General features: G+C 43.5%; 1 protein-coding gene across 1 annotated transcript in view; it reads left to right on the top strand.

The window, feature by feature from the left end:
• LOC109511042 (zinc finger protein GLIS2-like) overlaps positions 1-18,880 on the top strand; it is a 24,224-nt gene extending 5,344 nt beyond the window's left edge. The window contains exons 2-7 of the mRNA XM_019861777.1: positions 11,872-12,060; positions 12,926-13,128; positions 13,460-13,645; positions 13,862-13,995; positions 14,201-14,319; positions 14,986-18,880. Coding sequence (XP_019717336.1) covers positions 11,895-12,060; positions 12,926-13,128; positions 13,460-13,645; positions 13,862-13,995; positions 14,201-14,319; positions 14,986-15,611 — 1,434 coding nt within the window. The 5' untranslated portion in view covers positions 11,872-11,894 and the 3' untranslated portion in view covers positions 15,612-18,880. The remainder of the gene's footprint in view (positions 1-11,871; positions 12,061-12,925; positions 13,129-13,459; positions 13,646-13,861; positions 13,996-14,200; positions 14,320-14,985) is intronic.
• The last annotated feature ends 2,584 nt before the right edge of the window (positions 18,881-21,464 follow it).

The raw sequence follows: 21,464 nt of genomic DNA, 5'->3' as shown, positions 1-21,464 counted from the left end.
CCCCCACACCCCACCCCCACCCTCCTTTCTACCTCCCCTCCATCACTCCGATTCCCTCCCCCCTCCCGTCCCCTCATTGCCTGCCTGTTGCTTTCTTCTCTGGCTGCGTTTGAGGAAACAGGAAGAAAAAAAAAATAACCATTTTGGTCTCCTCGTGGAGGATCTGTCAAAGCGAGTGAGTGGAACGTGAGAAAGAAATGATGGTAAACAAAGATGAAGTGTCACGCCGGACGGATCAGAGCGGAACCACAGCTTTGTTGCTCATACCGTTTTTCTTTTTCATTCTGCTTTTTTTTTTATGGCAATGGTGATGATTTTGACGCTTCGGTTTGGTGTCTGCCTCGTACCCAGATGTGTCTTTTGCGATGACGTCATCATCAAAATGCTTTGGCGCTGAAAAAAAGCAAACAAAAAAAAAAACCATGAAATTTTCCTTTATCAGTTTTCATGATTGTGATCGCAGGAAGTAGTTTTGTGAAGAAGAAGGGTCAAAACATGCACTGTCGTTTGTGTAAAAATGCCGAACAGTTAATCAACTTCAGATCGACAGTGTGATGTAGTAGAATGGCAATTTCAAACTTGCAAAGGCTGCGATTTTGTATATAAAGAAAACGGATATATATCGGGCGGTCAGTCGGCTTTTCATTTTATAGATCCATCATCCATCCATTATCTGAACAGCTTATGCTCTCTTGAGCTATATATATCATTCGAGAGGAAAAAAAGAAGATTTGGAATGTGTATAGCCATTTTACTTGTTTTTATTTCTTTTAATAATATGCCCCCTTTAACCCTTTCATGTACACTGTAAACTCATAACATGATAAGCTGTCCACTGTAGTAACCGCTGTCCCCGAAAGACTTAAGGCAGCAGTCCCCAACCATTTTTTGCCCCACGGTCCGGTTTAATGTCAGACAATATTTTCAGGGACCGACCTTTAAGGTGTGACGGATAAATACAACATAATATGATATGGCCTGCGTGAAAACGGTGGAATTTTTGAAACATAATAATAAACACGAATCATGACACGAGGAACGTCCTATCTGGCCGCAACACTCTCTGGTCGCTATGGTAACATTTAAACGTGCCTTCAAAATAAGATGCACCGCAAATACAAAGTGCGTGAAAAATATGACTCACCATCGCCGCATATTATTCAGAGTGGGCTAGGTGCGTGGGAATCTCCTGTTGAGATAAAGCCGTATCTTAAGTAGGACTCCTGATACTGTCTATTCAATGTAGCCTTCTTTTTCTTGAAAGGCTGAGGCTTCTCGTCTGTCTCCTGGCCAAGCCTTTTCTCCTTCCCCCAAAACATTTGTTTTTTACTGATTTTGCTAGCTTCTGGGTTTCATTTTAGCGGTAACCTATCACGTGACCGAGAAGCGCGTCTTGACCTGCGTCAAGAGTGACATACCGTTGACGGATGTAACAGAGAATCCAGTATTTTTTCAAAATAAAACAGATTCCGAAATCAATAAAATGGAAATAATGTAAGTTCTTTAGTCTTTTTGTGCAGCCTGGTGCCAAATGACCCACGGACCGATACCGGTCCGTGGCCTAGGGTTTGGAGACGGATGGGTTCAGGTGTTGCTATCCTTACACGTACCACGTTATTTTGGTCTAGACCAATGCTTCTTAACCTTTTTAGAGGTATGGAACTCAACAAGTTAATATGCACATTTGAAAAATAAATCTTTTTTTTTTTTTTTTTTTTTTTACAAATTCAAGATATAAAAAAACCCACATTTATTGAAGATAGAAAAAAAGTAAATACAATTTCAAGAGATAAGTATACTTTTTTATTTCTAATTGTACGACGTACTATCACGACAGTCACACGTAGACTACTAAGCGAACTAAATTTCCCACAGCACAGATTGGACAAGCAATGACGTGATCATCTGCAGCCAGTGATGGCCAAGCGGGCGTGTCATAACTAATTAACATGTTGAGTCGCGTGTGTCTTACCCTCCATGGCAGAGGCTCCGTCGAACCGCTGAGACCGACTCACCGAACCCCTGCGGTTCGATCGAACCCAGGTTAAGAACCACTGGTCTATACACTGAAAGTAATGTGGCTACTACAACCTCACATCTTTCATCTGCTCTGATAGACTAAAAAACAGCAATGGATGACACCCAGTGGGAGGTATAATAGAGGATCACAACAATACGAAGTAGCTCTACGGGGTACCAAATGCCTGAATGTACTGTATGATTAAGGTCTTACGGAGCGGCAACATTTTCTCCAACAATGTCAGTCAGGAATCTTCATTGTTTGCTTGGTGTTTGCTTCCTCTTCTCTCAACTCTCTTTCAGTATTCTGTTATGACAGACTGAAATGAGTCTGCCGTTTACCATCGTTACGCGGTACCCACCTTGACCTTCATCCACCAAGCATTTCTATCACCGAGGTTCATACCTAATTGTGATTTTTTTTTCTTTTGGCATACTAGCAATTCACATTGATGTGGTTTGACATTCCCGCTATCAATGGTATTTCCACATCGAGTTGATTATTTGTCTCTATTTTCAAGTGGCACAGTTGAGCTATGTGTCATGGCAAGGAAAAAAAAAGGATGGAAACAAGGCTCTTCCAAATATGTATCAAAAGCTGATGTTTCGGTTATGCTGTAGCTCTTGTGAAATGCAAAAATCCGCAAATAATTTGACACAGTCCTAAAAAGTAATTGCCTATATTTGCCACAAGATGGCGCCAAGTTATTTGAAAAAGAGATTGGTGTTCCGTTTGGATTGATTTACTGTTCCCGGTTGACGGTCCCACAATTTTGCAGATTTTTGTTTTGTCCAGTCATTTATGCTTCAATTTTGCCCTTAATTTTGGGATGTAATTCCACTTTTAGCCATCAGGTAGCGGGACACAATTGTGTTGAACACTGCAAATTTGAAAGACGAACAGAACACGTTAAGTGTTTCAAGATGAGCCACATTTATGCTGATGAGATTTGGAAGAAATTATTGAATGTTTCCATCCTCTACCGTCCTGCATTTAATGCCTACAGAAAGAAAAAGTTGAAGGTTCATTTCGTAATGTACAATCTTTGGCCATGATTATTAATGTATATAATGAGATCATTAGTTTAGGGGAAAAAATGATAAATTAATTCAAAACACAATATTTTTTCTTGTCCACTGCTCTTCTTAATTTCACCCAATATATCAAATGTTTTTGAAATGGTTTAAAGACCTTGGATTATAGTAGAATTTTTATAGTGAATAACTGAGGATGGGCTCCAATGAATTCGCTCAGAGATTCTGCAAATTTGCAAATGCCAAAGCACACAAAACTGGATTGTTAACTCGTGTGTACTTGGATGCACACGCCGTCGTATCTGATCTGTGTCATATGAAATCTGCAAAGAAAGAGAAAACAAGGGAAGGATAGGATCACCTTTCTTTCGTCCCACAATGGGAAAATTGGCAACAACCATTGAATCCGAATTGGCAACTGAGATCTGCGGTGGCTGTGAAGCCATCTTCGAAGAAATGAAAAATTCCCGGTGAATTAAAATGTATGATTTAGTCAAATCTTGTCGCCTTGTTATTTGATGGAGGCATTTTTGCTCGTTTCCCTCTTTGAATCCCCAAACGATAAAAAAGACAGAGAGCCGACACGACAGCTGGGATTGCTTATTATTTACTGGCGCATGCTCTCCGAGTGGAAACAAATTGGGTGAATCTGCTCGGCGCTGAGGAATGTGAAGCGCCACAGTGTCCTCCTTTTTTTTTTTTTTTTTTTTGAGGGGAGTTTGGATGACAAAAGAGTGAAACAGAAAAGGTGGAAAGCGAGCGCGAGATTGTTTTTTCTGCTGCGCTGACCACTCTTGACCTCGTCTGCCTCCCCTACAGCGGGCTTTTTTTCCCTCTCTACCTTTGCCGCTTCTTTATCCTCTCCATCTTTAGTCTTTCTCCTCGCTCTTCCAAAGGCAGCCGGGGGGGGCATCGGGAGAGAACACAGGACGCTCGCAAGTGGAAGGGCAGAAAACAAGTGGTAATTTGAAAATCTAATCTGGCTCAATTGGTGTGAAAACAAGACTCAAACAAAGCGCGACATCATTTTGACTTGTGTCCATCAAACAAAAGTATCGCTCGGTACAATACACAGATTTGGTTTAGGCCGTATCATAGGGATGGGTATTTGACGATGGAAAAAATATTAATCAATTTTGTGATTGTTATTATTATGATTATTATTACTATTATAACATATCTTTTTTTGCATAATGCAATGAATCCTCATTCTATAATCAGGCAGCTTGAGTACACCGCAGATTTTTTTTGCGTTGTACTTATATGGCAGATTATTCGCAGTATTTTGCGGTGATTATTTTTTCCACACGGATTGTTGCTACAGACTCAGGTAGGAGAAAAGAGTGACAGAGAATTTCCAAAGTTTGGGATCATTTCACGCTGAAGAAAAAGAAGCTAAAGTGAAATATGCTTATTGCAAAGCGATAATTGCATGTCGATGGCAAAGTAAACATCGTTAACTTTTTTTTTTTCTAATATAGTTTACTAATTTTGTGATTGTTATTATTATGATTATTATTACTATTATAACATATCTTTTTTTGCATAATGCAATGAATCCTCATTCTATAATCAGGCAGCTTGAGTACACCGCAGATTTTTTTTGCGTTGTACTTATATGGCAGATTATTCGCAGTATTTTGCGGTGATTATTTTTTCCACACGGATTGTTGCTACAGACTCAGGTAGGAGAAAAGAGTGACAGAGAATTTCCAAAGTTTGGGATCATTTCACGCTGAAGAAAAAGAAGCTAAAGTGAAATATGCTTATTGCAAAGCGAAAATTGCATGTCGATGGCAAAGTAAACATCGTTCATTTTTTTTTTTCAAATATATTTTACCACCGCAAGTGGCAGCGAATTGTAAATTATAACAGGTGGTTAGGATAGGGGAAAGACGGACACTACCATTGGTGTACTTTCAATTACTTTATTGAACAAACAGCAACAAAAGGCAGTTAGCACATTTTAGCCGATAGTCTCGACTGACACGTCACTCTACGCACACCGCAGGCGTTAGCCAGTTAACAGTTGGCTCACTTCCATGTCACTCAACATGCTAGTCCCACCTTTTAAAGGCGCAAACACATTCAACCTCCCAGATACAAAACAGTGTCGAATGTAAGGATGGCGACCCAAAGTGCACCAAAAAAATAATACCTGCATCTCACATGCAATTATGGTGGCATATGCATGAAACAAATAAGATGCAAGTATATGTAAAATATTGAGTAAATATTAATAAATGAGTAACAAATTTTGGAGAATCTATAATCCGCTGAATGTTCTGTACTCCTGTTTCCAAATCATGCATCCTAAGCGAGTGGACTCGTTAGTCTCGACTGACACGTCACTCTACGCACACCGCAGGCGTTAGCCAGTTAACAGTTGGCTCACTTCCATGTCACTCAACATGCTAGTCCCACCTTTTAAAGGCGCAAACACATTCAACCTCCCAGATACAAAACAGTGTCGAATGTAAGGATGGCGACCCAAAGTGCACCAAAAAAATAATACCTGCATCTCACATGCAATTATGTTAGCATATGCACGAAGCAAATAAGATGCAAGTATTTGTAAATAAATGAGTAACAAGTATTGGAGAATCTATATTCCGCTGAATGTTCTGTACTCCTGTTTCCAAATCATGCATCCTAAGCGAGTGGACTCGTGCCTCCCGTAAAAGTTGATGTCCTGTGAAATGTAACCCCACTTTGCATTCTCCAATGTTCTTGCTCGGTGTGAAAGGCTCATGCGGCAGCACGGAACGACAACCGGCGCCCCTGGTTGCTAGCATACCCATATTTGGAAGCGCTGACTTAGCGGCATCAGGAAGTTAACGTTTGCGCCTGTTTCTTGACGAATGGATCGGCGCAGTTTGTGAAAATCACACTCACCAATTAAAACAAAAAAAATGATTTTCCTGCAAAACCACACGCTGCAGTTTCTACCGGAGACACAGCCAAATCCAAAAGGAGGGCGAGAGACCAGTCCATGTTGACACCATGACCCCGTTTTCAGGTCAACTCAGTCGTGGCATCCAAAATATTGCCAAACACTTCATAAATCCATGATGCAGTTATGCGATTTATGCAGTTATGACGCGTATCAGTTATCCATTCCATCTCTTGTAGTTAAATAAGCAATCCGTAATTCAGTGGAAGTGGTAGTGTGGCTCCAGGGCCAATTTGAACTAAGGTCCTGACCCATAATTACAGATGGGTTTTGATGGTTTTTTTTTTCCCCTTAAGACTTTGAGAGATGAAATTGAATTCTATTCATTTAAAAAAAAATTATTTAAGGAATGTATGACTTCTTTCTTCCTCATTGAGCTGCTCCACAAAACCACCCTTTATAACGCTTCGCTTTTTCTGCGGAACTGGCTAATTGAGGAAATGTGTTTTGCCTCAACGTGGTTCATGCAGAGTGCTGCAACGACAGGGTCAAAGTGTCACCGTATTCAGAGAGAGTAGAAGAATGCAGGTAGAACTAAGCGTAAGTCTCGAGGCGACTTCTGAAACACATTGACATTGTCACCAGGATGCGATTTCCAAGAGTGGCGCTCGACTGCTTGGTGCTCAGGCCCCCATGAGGTGGCAGGGGGACTACTGTATGAGTGCTGTGACAAGCCTCTGAGAAATACAATGACAAAAAAATCCCCCGATAGTCGATAGATGACGTTAAGACCGAAAGACTGAAAAAAAATAAGAGTCCTGCCCTTCACTAAGCAATTGAATTCTGGTATAAGTTCCATGGAATTGTATTCATTCCGTGACAGTCGATTTTTTTTTCATTCTCTTTACTGCACTGCTTCCAGTATGTGGATGTTATGATTTTTTTTTTTTTTTGGAGGCTAATCAGTTTTCAGCTTCCATGTGCTGTTATGTCCATCAAATCTGCCCAGGGTCTTTAGAATCAGTAGCTATGGCCGGTGAAACTTAGACTCTACAGTGGAATGTTGATTTGACGGACCTGGAAAGTCACAGACTCCAGATTGAAAGGACAGAAAATTGTATCCGGCCCACTCAAAACGTCCTTTGGTACAATAGCTGTCAAAGTTTGTTGCAGGAAACGGCACTGTGGCACAATCAGATACACAGAAATGTATCCGGTGTACTTCCAAATTGTGCCGCTGTTGTTACAGATGTACAGTAGACTAGAGCAGGCTCATAGACGCGCCAACGTGGCGGCCATGTTGGTGGTGTCCAATCAAATGTAATGGAAAGCACAGATATTAGCTTAGCATTGCCAAAGACGCACGGTGCAAAATTAGCATGCCGTGCTACCTTTTTTATATACAGTATTTATTTTCAATAATTTTCTACCGCACTGTGTTTTTAGGCCACAAAAAATACAAAAATAATTATTTTTATTATGGATTGCGGGTTTTTAGGCCATGAAAAAAAAAGTACATCTATATACCAATCACATTGAAAAATTGCCTCTTGGATTTGAAACTTCATAGGTGACCTTCGTATTACACAACACTTTACGGTTGCATCTGTACTTTAAGACAAGTAGGACAAAAGGGTTGCGTGTGCTGATGATTGTTCTCGCCTCATTGCAGCCACCCCCAACCAAACATTTGCGAAATGATTTGCGCTCTCCAAAAAAACATCATCATCTCTCTTTTTGGTGGGAATGGTTCCACCCACTCCCCCTTCAAAGACACCCCCCCCCCCCCCTGCCCTGCCACCCCACCCAAGCGATGAATGCCGCGGCTGGTGCAGATTGCCGGCTGCTTCGGCGGAGTTGCATCACTCTGCGCCTTCGGGGCGTAACGTAGTGATCCATTTGGGAATTCTGAAGCCCCTTTTCAAAAATATAATTTCCAATTGTCATTTGTTGTTGGATTACGCACAAAGTACACATACAATTTGAATGTGTCGAACAAGCAGTTGTTATGTTTTGGTAAGGATCGAAATATAGCTCGGGATACAAATGTATCTCAACTCCACTTGCACTGGGGTCAAGTGCAGGGTCAGTGGTGGCCAACCCAAATCCAGCAGATGATGTCGCATCAAAGGCTTGGTCTTTATTGAGGCCCTTTCCCCAAAAAAGACATGAAATGCTCGGCAAAGCTGTTCCACTCCAGCCTTGTAGGTGGCAGTAAATTCTAACAAGCATTATAGTTCCGTTTTATATGTACTGCATGTTTACATTGTTGAAACATTGTGAAGGGTGCAGGTACATTATCTTTTCTCTTTGTTGCCATGCAATGATGTCATACTATTGACAAAGCTCGTGTCATCCTGCGGTGGATGACACACACACGCACGCACGCACGCAGATTGAGCTTTACGGTTCCAAACTGTACCATCCGCATCTGTTGTTGGTGGTGTGGTCAGGGGAAACCCGCAATTCTCCATGTCGTACGCTTTCATCCAGGGAGTCCTTGAAATCCCTCTCTTTGACTAACTACACCATTTTCGTGTTTTTGTCGACTGGAACGCAGATGCGTGCACACATACAACCCTAACTGCTGTGAGCACCAGTTGCAGTTTTAGACCGTGCTCGATATTTTCCCATGGACAGACCACAGTCTCAAAACCAAGTCCCCTGTCATCTTCAATTGAGTTTTGCAAAACCAAGCAGGGATCCTCATTTACCTCCCAAGAGGTCTAATTCCAAGACAGATGTATAGCATGACTTTAAATTAAAAATAATGATAGCAAACAGCGGCGTGCAATAGCCCGGGGTCCCATAGGGCAAGGGCCCCAGAAATTCACCTGAGAAGGGTGCATCCTGGATGATCGTTGAAGGTTCACCAACCGATATAAAGGAGGATCCGTTGGGGACAAAGGTTGTACAAAGGAATAAGGGCCATCTTATTATGGCACTTAAATTTCAAAACCTTACGTCTGCAAACCCAATCTCCTGACGCCACGTTGATGGAAACATGCGACAGGGTATCTGTATTAAAGAAGGGGGCATACAGCGTAAGTTTCAAAATCTTCAAAAACTTTCAAAATCTTCAAAAAGTTTAGTTGAAGGGAGTTTTGCGTCTTTAAGATCTGTGTTATTATGTCCAAATCAAGGCAGTGAGCCCCCCCACCCCCACCCCCACTAAAAATTAGGAGTCGACATCCTTCCCTCATTTGAGTGATGGAGCGTCTTATTTGACTCTTGCCTTCCGCTACGGGTGCTGCGCCTTGAACAAAAACAACAAAATCAAAGGAAGTAGAAAATTAAAAATCAAGGAGAGGAAAATGTTGCCGGGTCAGACAGAAAGAAAGCAGGCGAGGTAGGCTCTGCTGGAGGACCGGGAGAGGAAAACCACAGGAAGGAGTGAGATGGAGGGAGAGAGAGAGAGAGAGAGAGAGAGAGAGAAAGTCAATAGAAGGCGAGGAAGAGGCCACATCAGGGCTCCATGGAAGGTTTCCTGGGAGTGCATATGTATGTATGTAGCACAGGCAAACACACACACACACACACACACACGCACGCACGCACGCACACACACACACACACACACATATGCTTCAAATCACTTTTTGTTAAAACCGTCAGCCTGACCTGACAGTAGTAATTAGCAAAAACGATTTGTGCCTGGCTGCATTTTGCATCGCGATCCTCTACAATGAGTTTTAAAGGCGACGTTAAATCAACCATTCAAAAATGAGCCATTTTGCCACTTGTTGTCGACTGAAAATGACATCACAGTGCCTAAGGGCTTAGCTTGCCAACGTCACATGACACTTAGGCACTGTGATGTCATTTCCAGTTGACAGCAAGTGGCAAAATTGCTGCCTCTTGCGATGGATGAACACGGGTGGATTTCTCTGCTATATTCAGATTCCACAAATGTAATATGGATCACAATGGCGTGTTTAGACCAGCGGGAGAGCATAGCACATGCTATTGTAAAGTACATTTTTGACTTGACTTTCCTATAAAGAAACCACCAGGAACGAGGAAAAACAACCAATCAGAGACAGAAGCTGTGAATGCCCAGGCACACTGATAGCTGGCCCTGCAGCCGCACGCTGGCCTGTTAGTTGGGCTTTCGGGGTTTTGCTGAAACTATAGCGGAAAATCCACCCACGAGTGAAGTGAGGTTACGTGCAAATCTTACTAGCAGTTTTAAAACCCTAAATCCCCTCCTGTAAGTACAATAACAACTTATTTTTACTTCGCCTCCACTTTAAGAGGGGTCATCCAGTCTTTTCATGCTGTGTGTATGTAGATGTACGTTATGTGTGGACTCATGGGCGTGCCTCAGTGTAATTGTATGCATGTGCAGTGCATGTGTGTGTGTGTGTGTTACCTAACCCCCGAATGAAAAGTCCCTGGTCTCTGACATGTGTTTAGAATCTCTACCATACAGCATGTATGTGCGTGAGAGGGTGTTTTTGTAGGCAGGCAAGAGATCCATAAGAGGGTCTGGGCATGCTGCCACAAATATAAGGTCATTGAGGGAAAAAGTGGTGGAGGAGCTGCAGGAGGTTGGATGTGGTGGTGGTGTTACGCTGTTGTGAGGGGCGGGGGCGGGGGTGGGCTCACGTGGGGTTACGAGTCTGCCACTGTGATTTCAGGCCCTCAGTGTGCGTGCCTGCGTCCATATGGTCTTGCATGTGCGTGCTTCTACAATAACTACAAATAGCTGTGTACGTGTGTGTGAGAGAGAGAGCGAGACAGAGCGAGAGAGAGAGAGAGAGAGAGAGAGAGAGAAAGAGAAAGAGAGACGACGAGACGAGGCAGAAGTCAGTGAGTTTGCAGTGGAATGCGAAACCAGTGTGGCCATGTGGACAGCCGTCAGACTGACTTCACTGCGGTTTAGCCTCTGCCTTGCACAACGTCAAGGGATCCCGCCTGTGATCGCGGGAACAATTATTTGGAGCGGGAAAATGTTCGCCCGCATCTGGAGAAAGATTAATAGAGAGATAAGCCGATCAATGGAAAGATTTAAGGATGCAGTGGTGAAATACTGGTCAACCTGCTAGAGGCCTTTTTTTTTTTTTTTATGGTGAAGAGTCGAACAGTCAGTATTTTGGAATAGGCGTCACAAAAAAAAAAAAGACCCACAAAGCCAAAGAAAAAGTGAAAACACTACCATCGCACTCATAGGTTGTCATCACAAAAACACGAGCATACACCAGAGTCCGTTCGCAGCCTGTATGTATGTTTCATTTATGGACTGAAGGTGTAAATAAAGCGTGCGTTGTCCTAACTATGCGTGCAGCTGGTGCGCATTTCCTCACACGTTCCGTTCCGTTCATCTCCTGCTGATTACACCCCCACCCCCCCCACCCCCTAGAGTGTCCTGTAAAGCACATAACTGCCTTTTGAGTCACTCAGCTCCAACAAGAATTCCTGCGCTTGAGTCAAGGAGCTGCTTTTTCACTCTTGCTCTCCCAGAATATCACATGACCTAGGATGGAAAACTACCATTTAGTAGCCTTAGTCAGTCCCCGGAGCACAGAAAGGGTTAGAACGCACTTACGCTATGATGAATCACAGCGCCTTCAAAATACTTAACAGGGTGTAATGAAAACCAAATCAGAAAATCTGTTTAAATTTAAAAGTGAGTGCATTGGTACATACAAATGAGTAAAACTCGTAGAGCTTGACCGGGCCACAATCCGATCAAAATTATAACTTGGTATAGATCGGTTTGTTGTTGCTGATATTTAATGCATACATATGTGTGAGTGTGTGTGTGTGTGTTTGTGAGAGAGAGAGTGAAAATGTGGTTGCACAAGTGTGCACACCCTCCTGTAATTGGGGATGTTGCTGTGTTCAGTATTAACCAATCACATTTAAAATGCCTCTGTTCTAATCAAGTTCAGCCATTCTAATAAGCTTCTCTTCTTTCCCAGCTGGGCTGCTTGCATTACACATCATGTTGTCCTCGGACGAGCCGCTGGACCTGAAGCTTCCCTCGGGGCGGACCCGTTGTCCCCTCCGACTGGGAAAGCGGAGCTCGTCATCCATCTGCGCACCGCTCGGCATCCACCCACGACCGCGTCTGATTTACACCACCTTCCCGTCACCGCCTTCCTCTCCAGGTATAAGCCTCAACCAGAAGGGTCATTAGGGTCCTAAGCAAAAACTAGGTTTTCGGGCCCTCTACTTTTGCTCACAATACAAATTTTCTCATCCCAACAAACTTTTTAATAAAACTCGAGCCTCTGTTGACCTTTACTTCCTCTCGAGGCCCCCTAGTGGTTGCCAGGCCCTAAACAGGTCGTTATCGCTCATACCTTGGACCACTCCTGGTCAAGCGTTATTGTTCTCGTTGATGCGTGATGCCACACTGCGCAAATTAGCAACGTTACCCTCCTAATGCAATCAGGTTATGAGCGGATTCTCTGTTCTTTGCCAGTAACCTAATCTGCTGAACTCGCTCAGTGGTCTCTCAGTGTGTTGTGTTCTCAAATAGAAATGCATTGTCCCCCCCCCCCCACACACACAGGTTTGTAACTGGCAGTATGTATCATAAGACGAGCTGACGCTGACTGACAAAGAAACCTCAGCAGAAATTCTTCATGTGACAGGCCAAGCTTTGTCTGTACCACAACAAAGAAATAAACAGGAGTGAGCTTCCATTTAAAAATGCTTACTCATGAGTATTTGGGCCAAACACACACACGCACACGCACACACACACACACACACACACACACACACACACACACACACACACACACACAAAGCGCACGCTCACACACACAAAATAAATGATAGAATTACAAAACAAAGTAAAATTATGATGGCAGGGCACTTGACAACAAGTGGCCGTTTGGTATTGGGAATAAAAATAAATCAATCAATCATATTTTAAAAGAGGCTACGTAAATGTTTATGCCAAACCCAAGCAGGCATCATCATCACTGCCCTCGTCCTGACTTACACTGTCTCCCCCCATTCTAGATTCCCAGTCCCCATGTCATGAGCGACCTGGATCCTGCTTTACTCCCCCAGCCATGGACCTCAGCCTGTCGCCTTCTTCCAGACACGACTCCTCCCTTTCCCCGTCTCCCTCGTCCCCATCCCCCTCGTCCCCTCCCTCGCCTCTGGAGTCCCCCTACAGCAGCAGAAGCAGTGGCAGCCCTCGGCCAAACGCCTTCACACGGGTGAGTCCGGGTTACTGGCTGAGTCAAAATCACCATCAGGTGCCGTTTGGAACATTCCCATTGCGCGAAAAATAGTTGAGACGCTGCAAGTCCGGTTGATGCAAAATCCTCACAGGGAGAAACATAAGACGCAAGACTCTTAAGTCGAAATGTAAACATTTTAACATAGGTAGGCGCTCTAATTGCCCTGGCGCTGTATAGTCTAGCTGCCAAGTCAGGGGAGGAACATGATGGGGGCATTTGTACACAAGTTATCAAAAAGTCATATTTCCATAATATATCGACTTTGATACATGGAAGTTGACAACATTGTTTTGTATCTACATCGCAGGAAGCGACGCTTCATCGAAGGGTGGAGGCTGACGCGTCACCTCAGCGCTATCCTTTTTATATGCCCATCGCAAGCCCACCGGCGGGGTACAGCTTCCCGTCTTCTCTTTTCAGTGGTCAGAAGAGGGACAAGCAAGCCACACCTGAACCCTCACTGGACGCTCAACTCGCATGCCGCTGGATGAAGGTAATTTCTATTTTATAATCATGCTCAACTTATAGCTCAACTTGTAATACGGTACAGTGAGCCCTGGACTCGAGTACATGAGCCCCCCCGGGCGAAAAAAGAGTTCAGAATAACCTACTCTTATAATTTAAACCCTAAATATACTGTACCCTAAACCAAGTCGAACGTGTGATATTTGGACTCCGTTGGAACCGACTCGGTTTGTGTGTCCTGTAGTGCCACCTGCTGTTTGGGTCGCTACAGGACTTGGTGGACCACATCAATGACGCCCACGTCAAACCCGAAAAGGATTCTGGGTACTGCTGTAAGTGGCAGGGCTGTGCTCGCAACGGGCGGGGTTTCAACGCCAGGTGTGTTCTATCTTCTGTTTTCATTCAGATTGTCTGTGTGTGTGTGTGTGTGTGTGTGTGTGTGTGTGTGTGTGTGTGTTTGTCAACTAGCAATTACACTATTCTGCCTCAAGCTAACATGAGCTCACATGTTGAAGTACACCGTGGGCAAAGCACATGCTCACATATTCATGGCCATGTTTTAAATAGGTTTTATTTTTTTTAGGTATAAAATGCTGATCCACATCCGCACACACACCAATGAGAAGCCGCATCATTGCCCCACCTGCAGCAAGAGTTTTTCCCGTCTGGAGAACTTGAAGATCCACACGCGCTCCCATACAGGTGAGCTCCGCAAATTGTACAAAGGATAATTCCGGTTTGAATCAGAGAGGAGGGCTACATGTTTCTGACATAACAGATTTGCTGCAGCTGTTTTATCTAAACTATTTAATGACATTCGTCAATATAAAGAAACTGATCGGTAATGACACAGGTGAACAACAAGAGAAAAAAAACGTTGGAATACAAGTGTTTACGTTTCCAAATGATCACTTTTGTCACTTTCCAAGGAATTCATCATGTTCCAAGCCGGCCGGTTTCACACATTTTAAAGTATACATGATGTTATATAGTCGTAAAGGTATTTTTTAAACTAAACACTATTGAGCTCCATAAAACATGGGAGAAAAAATCCTGACAGTGATATATGTGAGATTTCTGAAAGCATTACGCATAAGAGTATCACTTTCGCACCTTAACATGCAATCAATATGACGGAAAAGTCATTGTCTATCCTACCATCCACAGTCGGGGCTTCGTAAAGTAACACATATGCCAATATCGCCCGACACACATAATACAAGCAGGAACAAGTCAAAAACATGTTTGAAAGTGTCAAGAATTAAAAGAATGTTTTGTAAGAAAGGGGCTATTATAGCCCAGCTTTCGGCTAATTTTGCGTGAAAGGTGGGGCACGATCTCAATGTTTTTGTATTTTCCACTGTCCAGGAGAGAAGCCTTACATCTGCCCGTATGAGGGCTGCAACAAGCGTTACTCCAACTCCAGCGACCGCTTCAAGCACACCCGCACGCACTACGTGGACAAGCCCTACTGCTGCAAGATGGCCGGCTGCCTGAAGCGCTACACCGACCCCAGCTCGCTACGCAAGCACATCAAAGCCCACGGCCACTTTGTTAGTCAGGAGCAGGGCGCCGCCCCAAAGGCAGGTCCTCTCGGAAACCAGGGGACGACTGACCCGGCCTCGACGGGGGGCACCCGGCTCATCCACCCGGGGGCGGCCGCGGCCCTCCTGGGCGGTTTAGGCACGACGCTGCCGCTGTCGGCGCTGTGCCACCCCCATGCGCCGCTCTTCTCCATGGGAAGAAGAGGAGGCCTGGGCCCGCTCGGCCTGACGGACTCGCCGCTTTTTCACTTTGGACTATCGGCGGCGTCCGTGTTGGGGCTGAGCGCTCTGGGAAGGCTGCGCCGTGCCGAGGGCGACGAGGGCGGTACCGAGCCAGAGGGGGAGGCTTTAAACCTGTCTGCGGAGGTGGCGCCCAGAAGGGGGGATCCCCTGTCCTGGGTGGTTGTCCCTCCGAGGGCACTCCTGCTTAAGCCAGCTGTTGTCAGCTAGGATGGTCTGTCTCTGTTTGGAGGCGGGGCAATGAGCGTAAGGGGTGGTCTGACGTGGTATTTTTACATCACTGACTTTTCCTGTTTACCCATACGGGGCTGCAATGATATTTCCAAGAATATTTGGCCGAACAAATGACACAAAAAATCTTTCACTTGCGTGTGATAGTTAATTTCTAATACAGATTCGAAAGTAGTCATAAAAACAGGCTCCACAAGTGACCCACCCAATGCGACACAATTGCATGGACAGTGGTGACTACATGTGGGGGTTTAGGACCGAGCCATTATAACAATGCAGAAATTCAGGAGAAACTGACGCCCACCCAAAAAAAGTTTGGAATTGACAGTTGATGCCATAAGAGGGTGGCAATACACTTTTGTTTATTCGACAATGCTATGGCCCGACTTAGCCGATAACACAAGGTGGGTTCCTCCCACCCAGTCATGAAAACTCCGCAAAAAAGCACATTTGCATTTGCCCAACCACAAATATGTGTGGATTCGTTTTAATTCCCAAAACAGGCGACGCAAAGTGTCAGGCCCAGTGTGTGACACAAATGCATCCGTAAAGCAAGTGTAGTGCTTTCCATTGTCTGCTGACATTGCTGAAGATATACAGTGCTTAACAAATGGAAAATGAGAAGAGATCATCAAAGTGCTCTCATTTGGACTCTTTCAATTTCTCTTGACTTTACAATTTTGAACATGGATGAATCAAGCACAAACATGTATTTCTAATATTGTGTTATTTCTGACATCTGGATCAATTCATAATGAAATTTTTAATTTTTTTTTTTGTTTTTGTTTTTGGGTCAATCTAGCGATTTGAGTTTGAATCTTGTAGGCGATTTGGCATTGCCAAAATGGCTGTTTTCAAACAAAAATGTCCCCATTCCTACTCAGTTTCAGATTTGGACCTTGAGACTTTTTGTGCATCCATTTGGCTGCTGGTCAATGAAACAGGTTTCAGAGGCTCATTTGTTCTAGCTCTCCTGGGGGGTGGTTAGAGACCCCTACCAATACCGATATTTTTACCAAGATAACAACAGTTTCCATGTATGTTTTGACCCTCCAAGAATGCAAACCATTTGTGTGAAGCAAACTCCTAAATACGATTTCAAGAGATTATTATTTAGGTCCAAGAACATCTACATACGAGCGCATTAACCTGGCCTGACAGAAGCGTAGAAAACGGATGCCGTTCTAATCGTTTGTTAACACTGTAAATCTACATACGCGAGAGGTGTAAACAGTCATTGCGGCCGAGAAATCAGCTGGTGTTGAAAATCTGATTGTAATTCTTACTTTGCACTTTTATCACAATGAACCCTCTGTAAAACAGAAATATTCAACGGAGGATGGGGAGCTTTGGAAGACTTTCATCCTGACGTCTTGCAGCGGACAATCGACGGCCTTTTCGCGTTCGACAAACCTCGCTGACGCTTCGGCTCGCCCGTATTTTAGCTTTAAACGAAAACGGGAATCAAGAGCGGGATTGCGCGACGGGGTGCAACCGGGAAACATACAGTATAAGTTAACGTATGACTAATGACTAAGTCGTTGTAGACTGCGGGTTCTACTAAGGGTGTATGTATCTTCAGGGAAATATATAGGCAAGCATAAAATGCTTTCACGTCAAAAAGGTTTCAATACAGCGACATCACCTGTGGACAACAGTACAGGACTGGGCCGCGTCCCGGATCACCAAATAGTGGACTTTGGATTGTCAGGGGGAAGTCCCTTTGGTCTACCCCTTGCACAAAGCTAGGTCTGTAATAGCATGCTAGCAAAAGTTTGGTGAGGAAAAGGAATGAATATCGCAGGTGGGGAACACAACATTTTAACTGATGTTTTTAAAGAAAATGAAGAATGGACACATGAAGGGGGGAGGGGGGGGTGGTTAGCGGTGTGCTATTGCACTCTTAAAATTGCTGGGTCAAAAGTCATCCAAATTGGTTGAAATAGCCATCGCAGCTCTGGGTGAAAAAGGGACCGGGACAAATGCCGTATTATTTCGAACCCAGCGCATTGGGTTGAGGATTTGGCCCAGCACGTTGGGTTGAATCTTGAATTCAACAAGGGGGCAAAGCAACCTATACTGATAAGTTCAAAATACTAAGAAATGTCGTCCCATGTTAGCAGTATAGCTGTGGCTAAAAATCTGTGTTACCCGAAGCCACCACCGATAATTGCTAAAATTGTCCGATTAATTTGACTTCAACTTTGCGACACAAAATACTCAAATACAGTACATTCAGTTCATCCAACTCAAGCTCTGTGGTGCGCTCGAGATGACCAACGCACAGAACCAAATCAACACTATTAAGTCCGATGAGGATTCGCGATCGTAAATATTGAACAGGTCTGACATTTTGGTGAATCATTCGACTCGGTGTCGGACGCACATTTTGCCACTGGAAATACTGCGCGGGTTTAACATGCACGATGGTTGGCCCAGACCGTTTTTTCAAGTCGATCAGGAAGGGACCAAAAAAAAAAGACTCTGAAAACACCCCACAGCACAGGATAATTACTCAGAATAATCTTTAGAGACTATTTGGCACTTGCTGATTTTGATCGGAAAAGAGGAACATTTCTACAAATTAAATCTGATTATTGTGCACCCAATTCAAAGATACATTTTGGTGAGCTTTCATTTTCCCCGCATTGTTACTCTTGTCCACAGATTATGTGTATTTTAAAAATGAGGTTCGCGCAGCCTTTTGTGGGTCTCCTATGTTCTTTTCACAGTGACAAAACCGCAGCAATCGGCGGTTCTTTCTGCCTGGCCACGTTAATCGTAGACAAAGATCTCCTCCACGGGATCTGCCAATGTCTCCTTCGCCGAACGAGCGAGGAATGACTTCCGACAGTTCAACAAACAGGTCGCGCCCGTGCGACTGCCACCGACTTGACTTGTTTCTAGTATTTTACATAGAGGTTACAGAAGAGGAAGGCATTTTTACTTAAAAAAAAAAAAAACTTGGCTATTTTTTGCCAAGTCTGACAATGGCTACATGTGGCCTGTTTGTGTTGCGTTATATCTTAGTGAATATCTCTGACCTGTCCCATATGTGCCTTGTGTTTCCGACCAAAATGTATCGCGCGGTATTTGAAAACATTGACGCAAAAAAAAAAAAAGTGTATTCGTGTAACTTCTTTTGTGTAACTGTAACAATGACAACAGATGCGACTTGTGCATCAGGGCCACTGTGACATTTTCCAAATGACAATGACGGAATGTCAATAAAGACAAATATGAATGGTCTCTTTCTTCTTGTTTTAATTTCAACTTAATATTTAACTTAAAAACTATAACTATAACTCCCACTTTATTCTTTTTTTGTTTTATTAAAAAGAAAAAGAAAAACTCTGCCGCGACAAGTTTACTACAGTATTACTGGTACATCGAAACCTGATTAACATTGAAGAACAAATGAAAAAAATATAGTACAACTTATAGCGAAGAATAACTATATTCTCATCGATTTTTAGACCGTTACGGAAGAGAACCTAAACACAACAATACAAGACCAAACAAAAATTAAGTGAACAATAAAAATACTGAATTTTTTTTTTTTTTTTTGGGATCAAATTAATGCACCATTTGAACGATGTCACCATTCTGAAAACAAAATTAAACAAATCAATCAACGATAAAAAATCAAATTCAGTTCAGCAACATCAACTCAGGAGTACAATACATAAAAAACTCCGACCTCCAAAATAAAAGTATTTGTGCTTTTTTATTTTTTTATTTATTTTTAATGAGATTGGCTAGATCACAGGTGTCAAACTCAAAGCCTGGGGGCCAGAGCGACTGGTCAGGAGGGCCAGTTCTGTCCTGGAACTGCTTCCTAGACACTCTAGAGGAGGTGGGCAACAAGAGGATGCTAGCTAAGCTAAAAGCTATGATGGACAATCCCTCCCACCCCCGCCAGCCCGCCCTGACAGCACTAGGTAGCTCCTTCAGACAGAGATTGTTTACACCCGCGCTGCAAGAAGGAGAGATACAGCCGCTCGTTCCTACCGACTGCTGTCAGGCTGCTGGATAAAAATAAAATGATGTGATGTGAAAAACAATTGTAAATAGTACGGCCACCTTATCTATATCTATATTTATATTGCACTTAATTGAACGGTGTACATTGAAACTGGAACATTTATTTTGTGAATTTGTGAATGCATACACTTTGTTTTTCTTCTTTCTACCCACAATCTTGCTGCTGTAGGCTGTAAATTTCCCCGGTGTGGGACTAATAAAGGATATCTTATCTTATCTTATCTTAAAACTGGATTCTGTGTGGGTGACACTAGAAACCAGCAGAAACCGGTCTTTGGCTAAGATTTTTTTCAGGGAAAGAGAAGTAAGAATCTTATATAGCTATCACTTTAGGATGATACTTCAGTTTGAAGACACACCACAACAGCGGGGACGGCGCCAGGAATTGTATTATAATTCGATCATAATTGATCCATCCATTCATTTTCTGAACCGCTTTATCGTCACAAGGGTCGCGGGGGGGTGCCGGAGCCTATCCCAGCTGTCTTCGGGCAGGAGGCGGGGGACACCCTGAACCGGTTGCCAGCCAATCGCAGGGCACACAGAGACGATCAACCAGGCGCGCTCACACTCACACCAAGGGACAATTTAGAGTGTTCAATCAGCCTGTCATGGATGTTTTTGGAAAGTGGGAGGAAACCAGAGTACCCCGGAGAAAACCCACGAAAGGCCCGGGGAGAACATGCAAACTCCACGCAGGGAGGCCGGAGCTGGAATTGTACCTCTGCACTGTGAGGTCGACGCACTAACCACCGAACCACAGAATTTTCGGCCTTTCAGCCATAAAGGATACAAAGTGGATCTCGTGAAGACATTTTGTTTCTTTCTGACCAATGGCTGGAATACAAAGAACAGCAGTCTTTTTTTTTTTTTAAATTAAACCTCCCCCATGCCGTGATGGTGTCATACTTGAGCCCCTTTGGGCGTGTGACACCTTCGGCCAAAGCAAAGGAAGAAGTGAGACGAGTGCAAGGTGGGGTGACCAGCTTCTCATGCCGTACTCTGGTGGGACAGATTTAAGGACTTTACCCATGGAGGACCGAGAAAGATGTCCGAGTTGGTATGGACTCAAGAGGTATTGACTGATTATGTTGTTTTGTTTCGTTTTGGAGTTTTTTCACCGAAACTATCAGCCACTTTTTCATTATTTGTGTGGAAGGTGAAATACTGCTTTGTACACGGTTGGATTTTCAGGACATTTTGTTTCTTTATGACCAATGGCTTTTTATTTTATTTGCGATGACCAAATAACTGTCTAACTAATTAACCCTTTCATGCGCCCCGTAACCTGATAAGATGATAAGATGTCCACTGTCGTAACTGCTGTGCCTGAAAGGGTTCAAAAAATGTATTATATTTAACACATTTATGTTCAATATTACCGGTGCTTTGTCCTTTTGTGTAACTTTACAGCAAAGAGGAATATTGGCAAGAATGTGAAGAATTTTTTTTGCGTGGGGGGGGGGGCAATTGTTTGAATATTATTATCTTTGTCTCGTGTAGTACTGTGTTAAATGAAAAATGACTGTTGATTTTTGTAAAAACCTTTTGAAGGGAGTCCTTGCCAAGAGACACCAAAAAGTACCAGTTTCAACACAATTTAAAATGCATACAAGTTAGAATCGAACGGCTGACGATACAACACGCAATTGTGATACACGAGTCTTGCGCAAATAAACGTGCGGCAATGAAGGACAAGCCTCATGACACATGTCAAGCCCATCCATGTGTTTAACCCTTTCAGGGACAGCGGGTACTACAGTGGACAGCATCTTGGCTTACCAGGTT

The sequence above is a fragment of the Hippocampus comes genome, unplaced genomic scaffold (genome assembly GCF_001891065.2).
Source record: "Hippocampus comes isolate QL1 unplaced genomic scaffold, H_comes_QL1_v1.1 scaffold7, whole genome shotgun sequence".
In the NCBI taxonomy this organism is placed as follows: domain Eukaryota; kingdom Metazoa; phylum Chordata; class Actinopteri; order Syngnathiformes; family Syngnathidae; genus Hippocampus; species Hippocampus comes.
The sequence above is the reverse complement of the archived record's forward strand: the minus strand, read 5'-3'. Positions and strand labels throughout refer to the sequence as shown.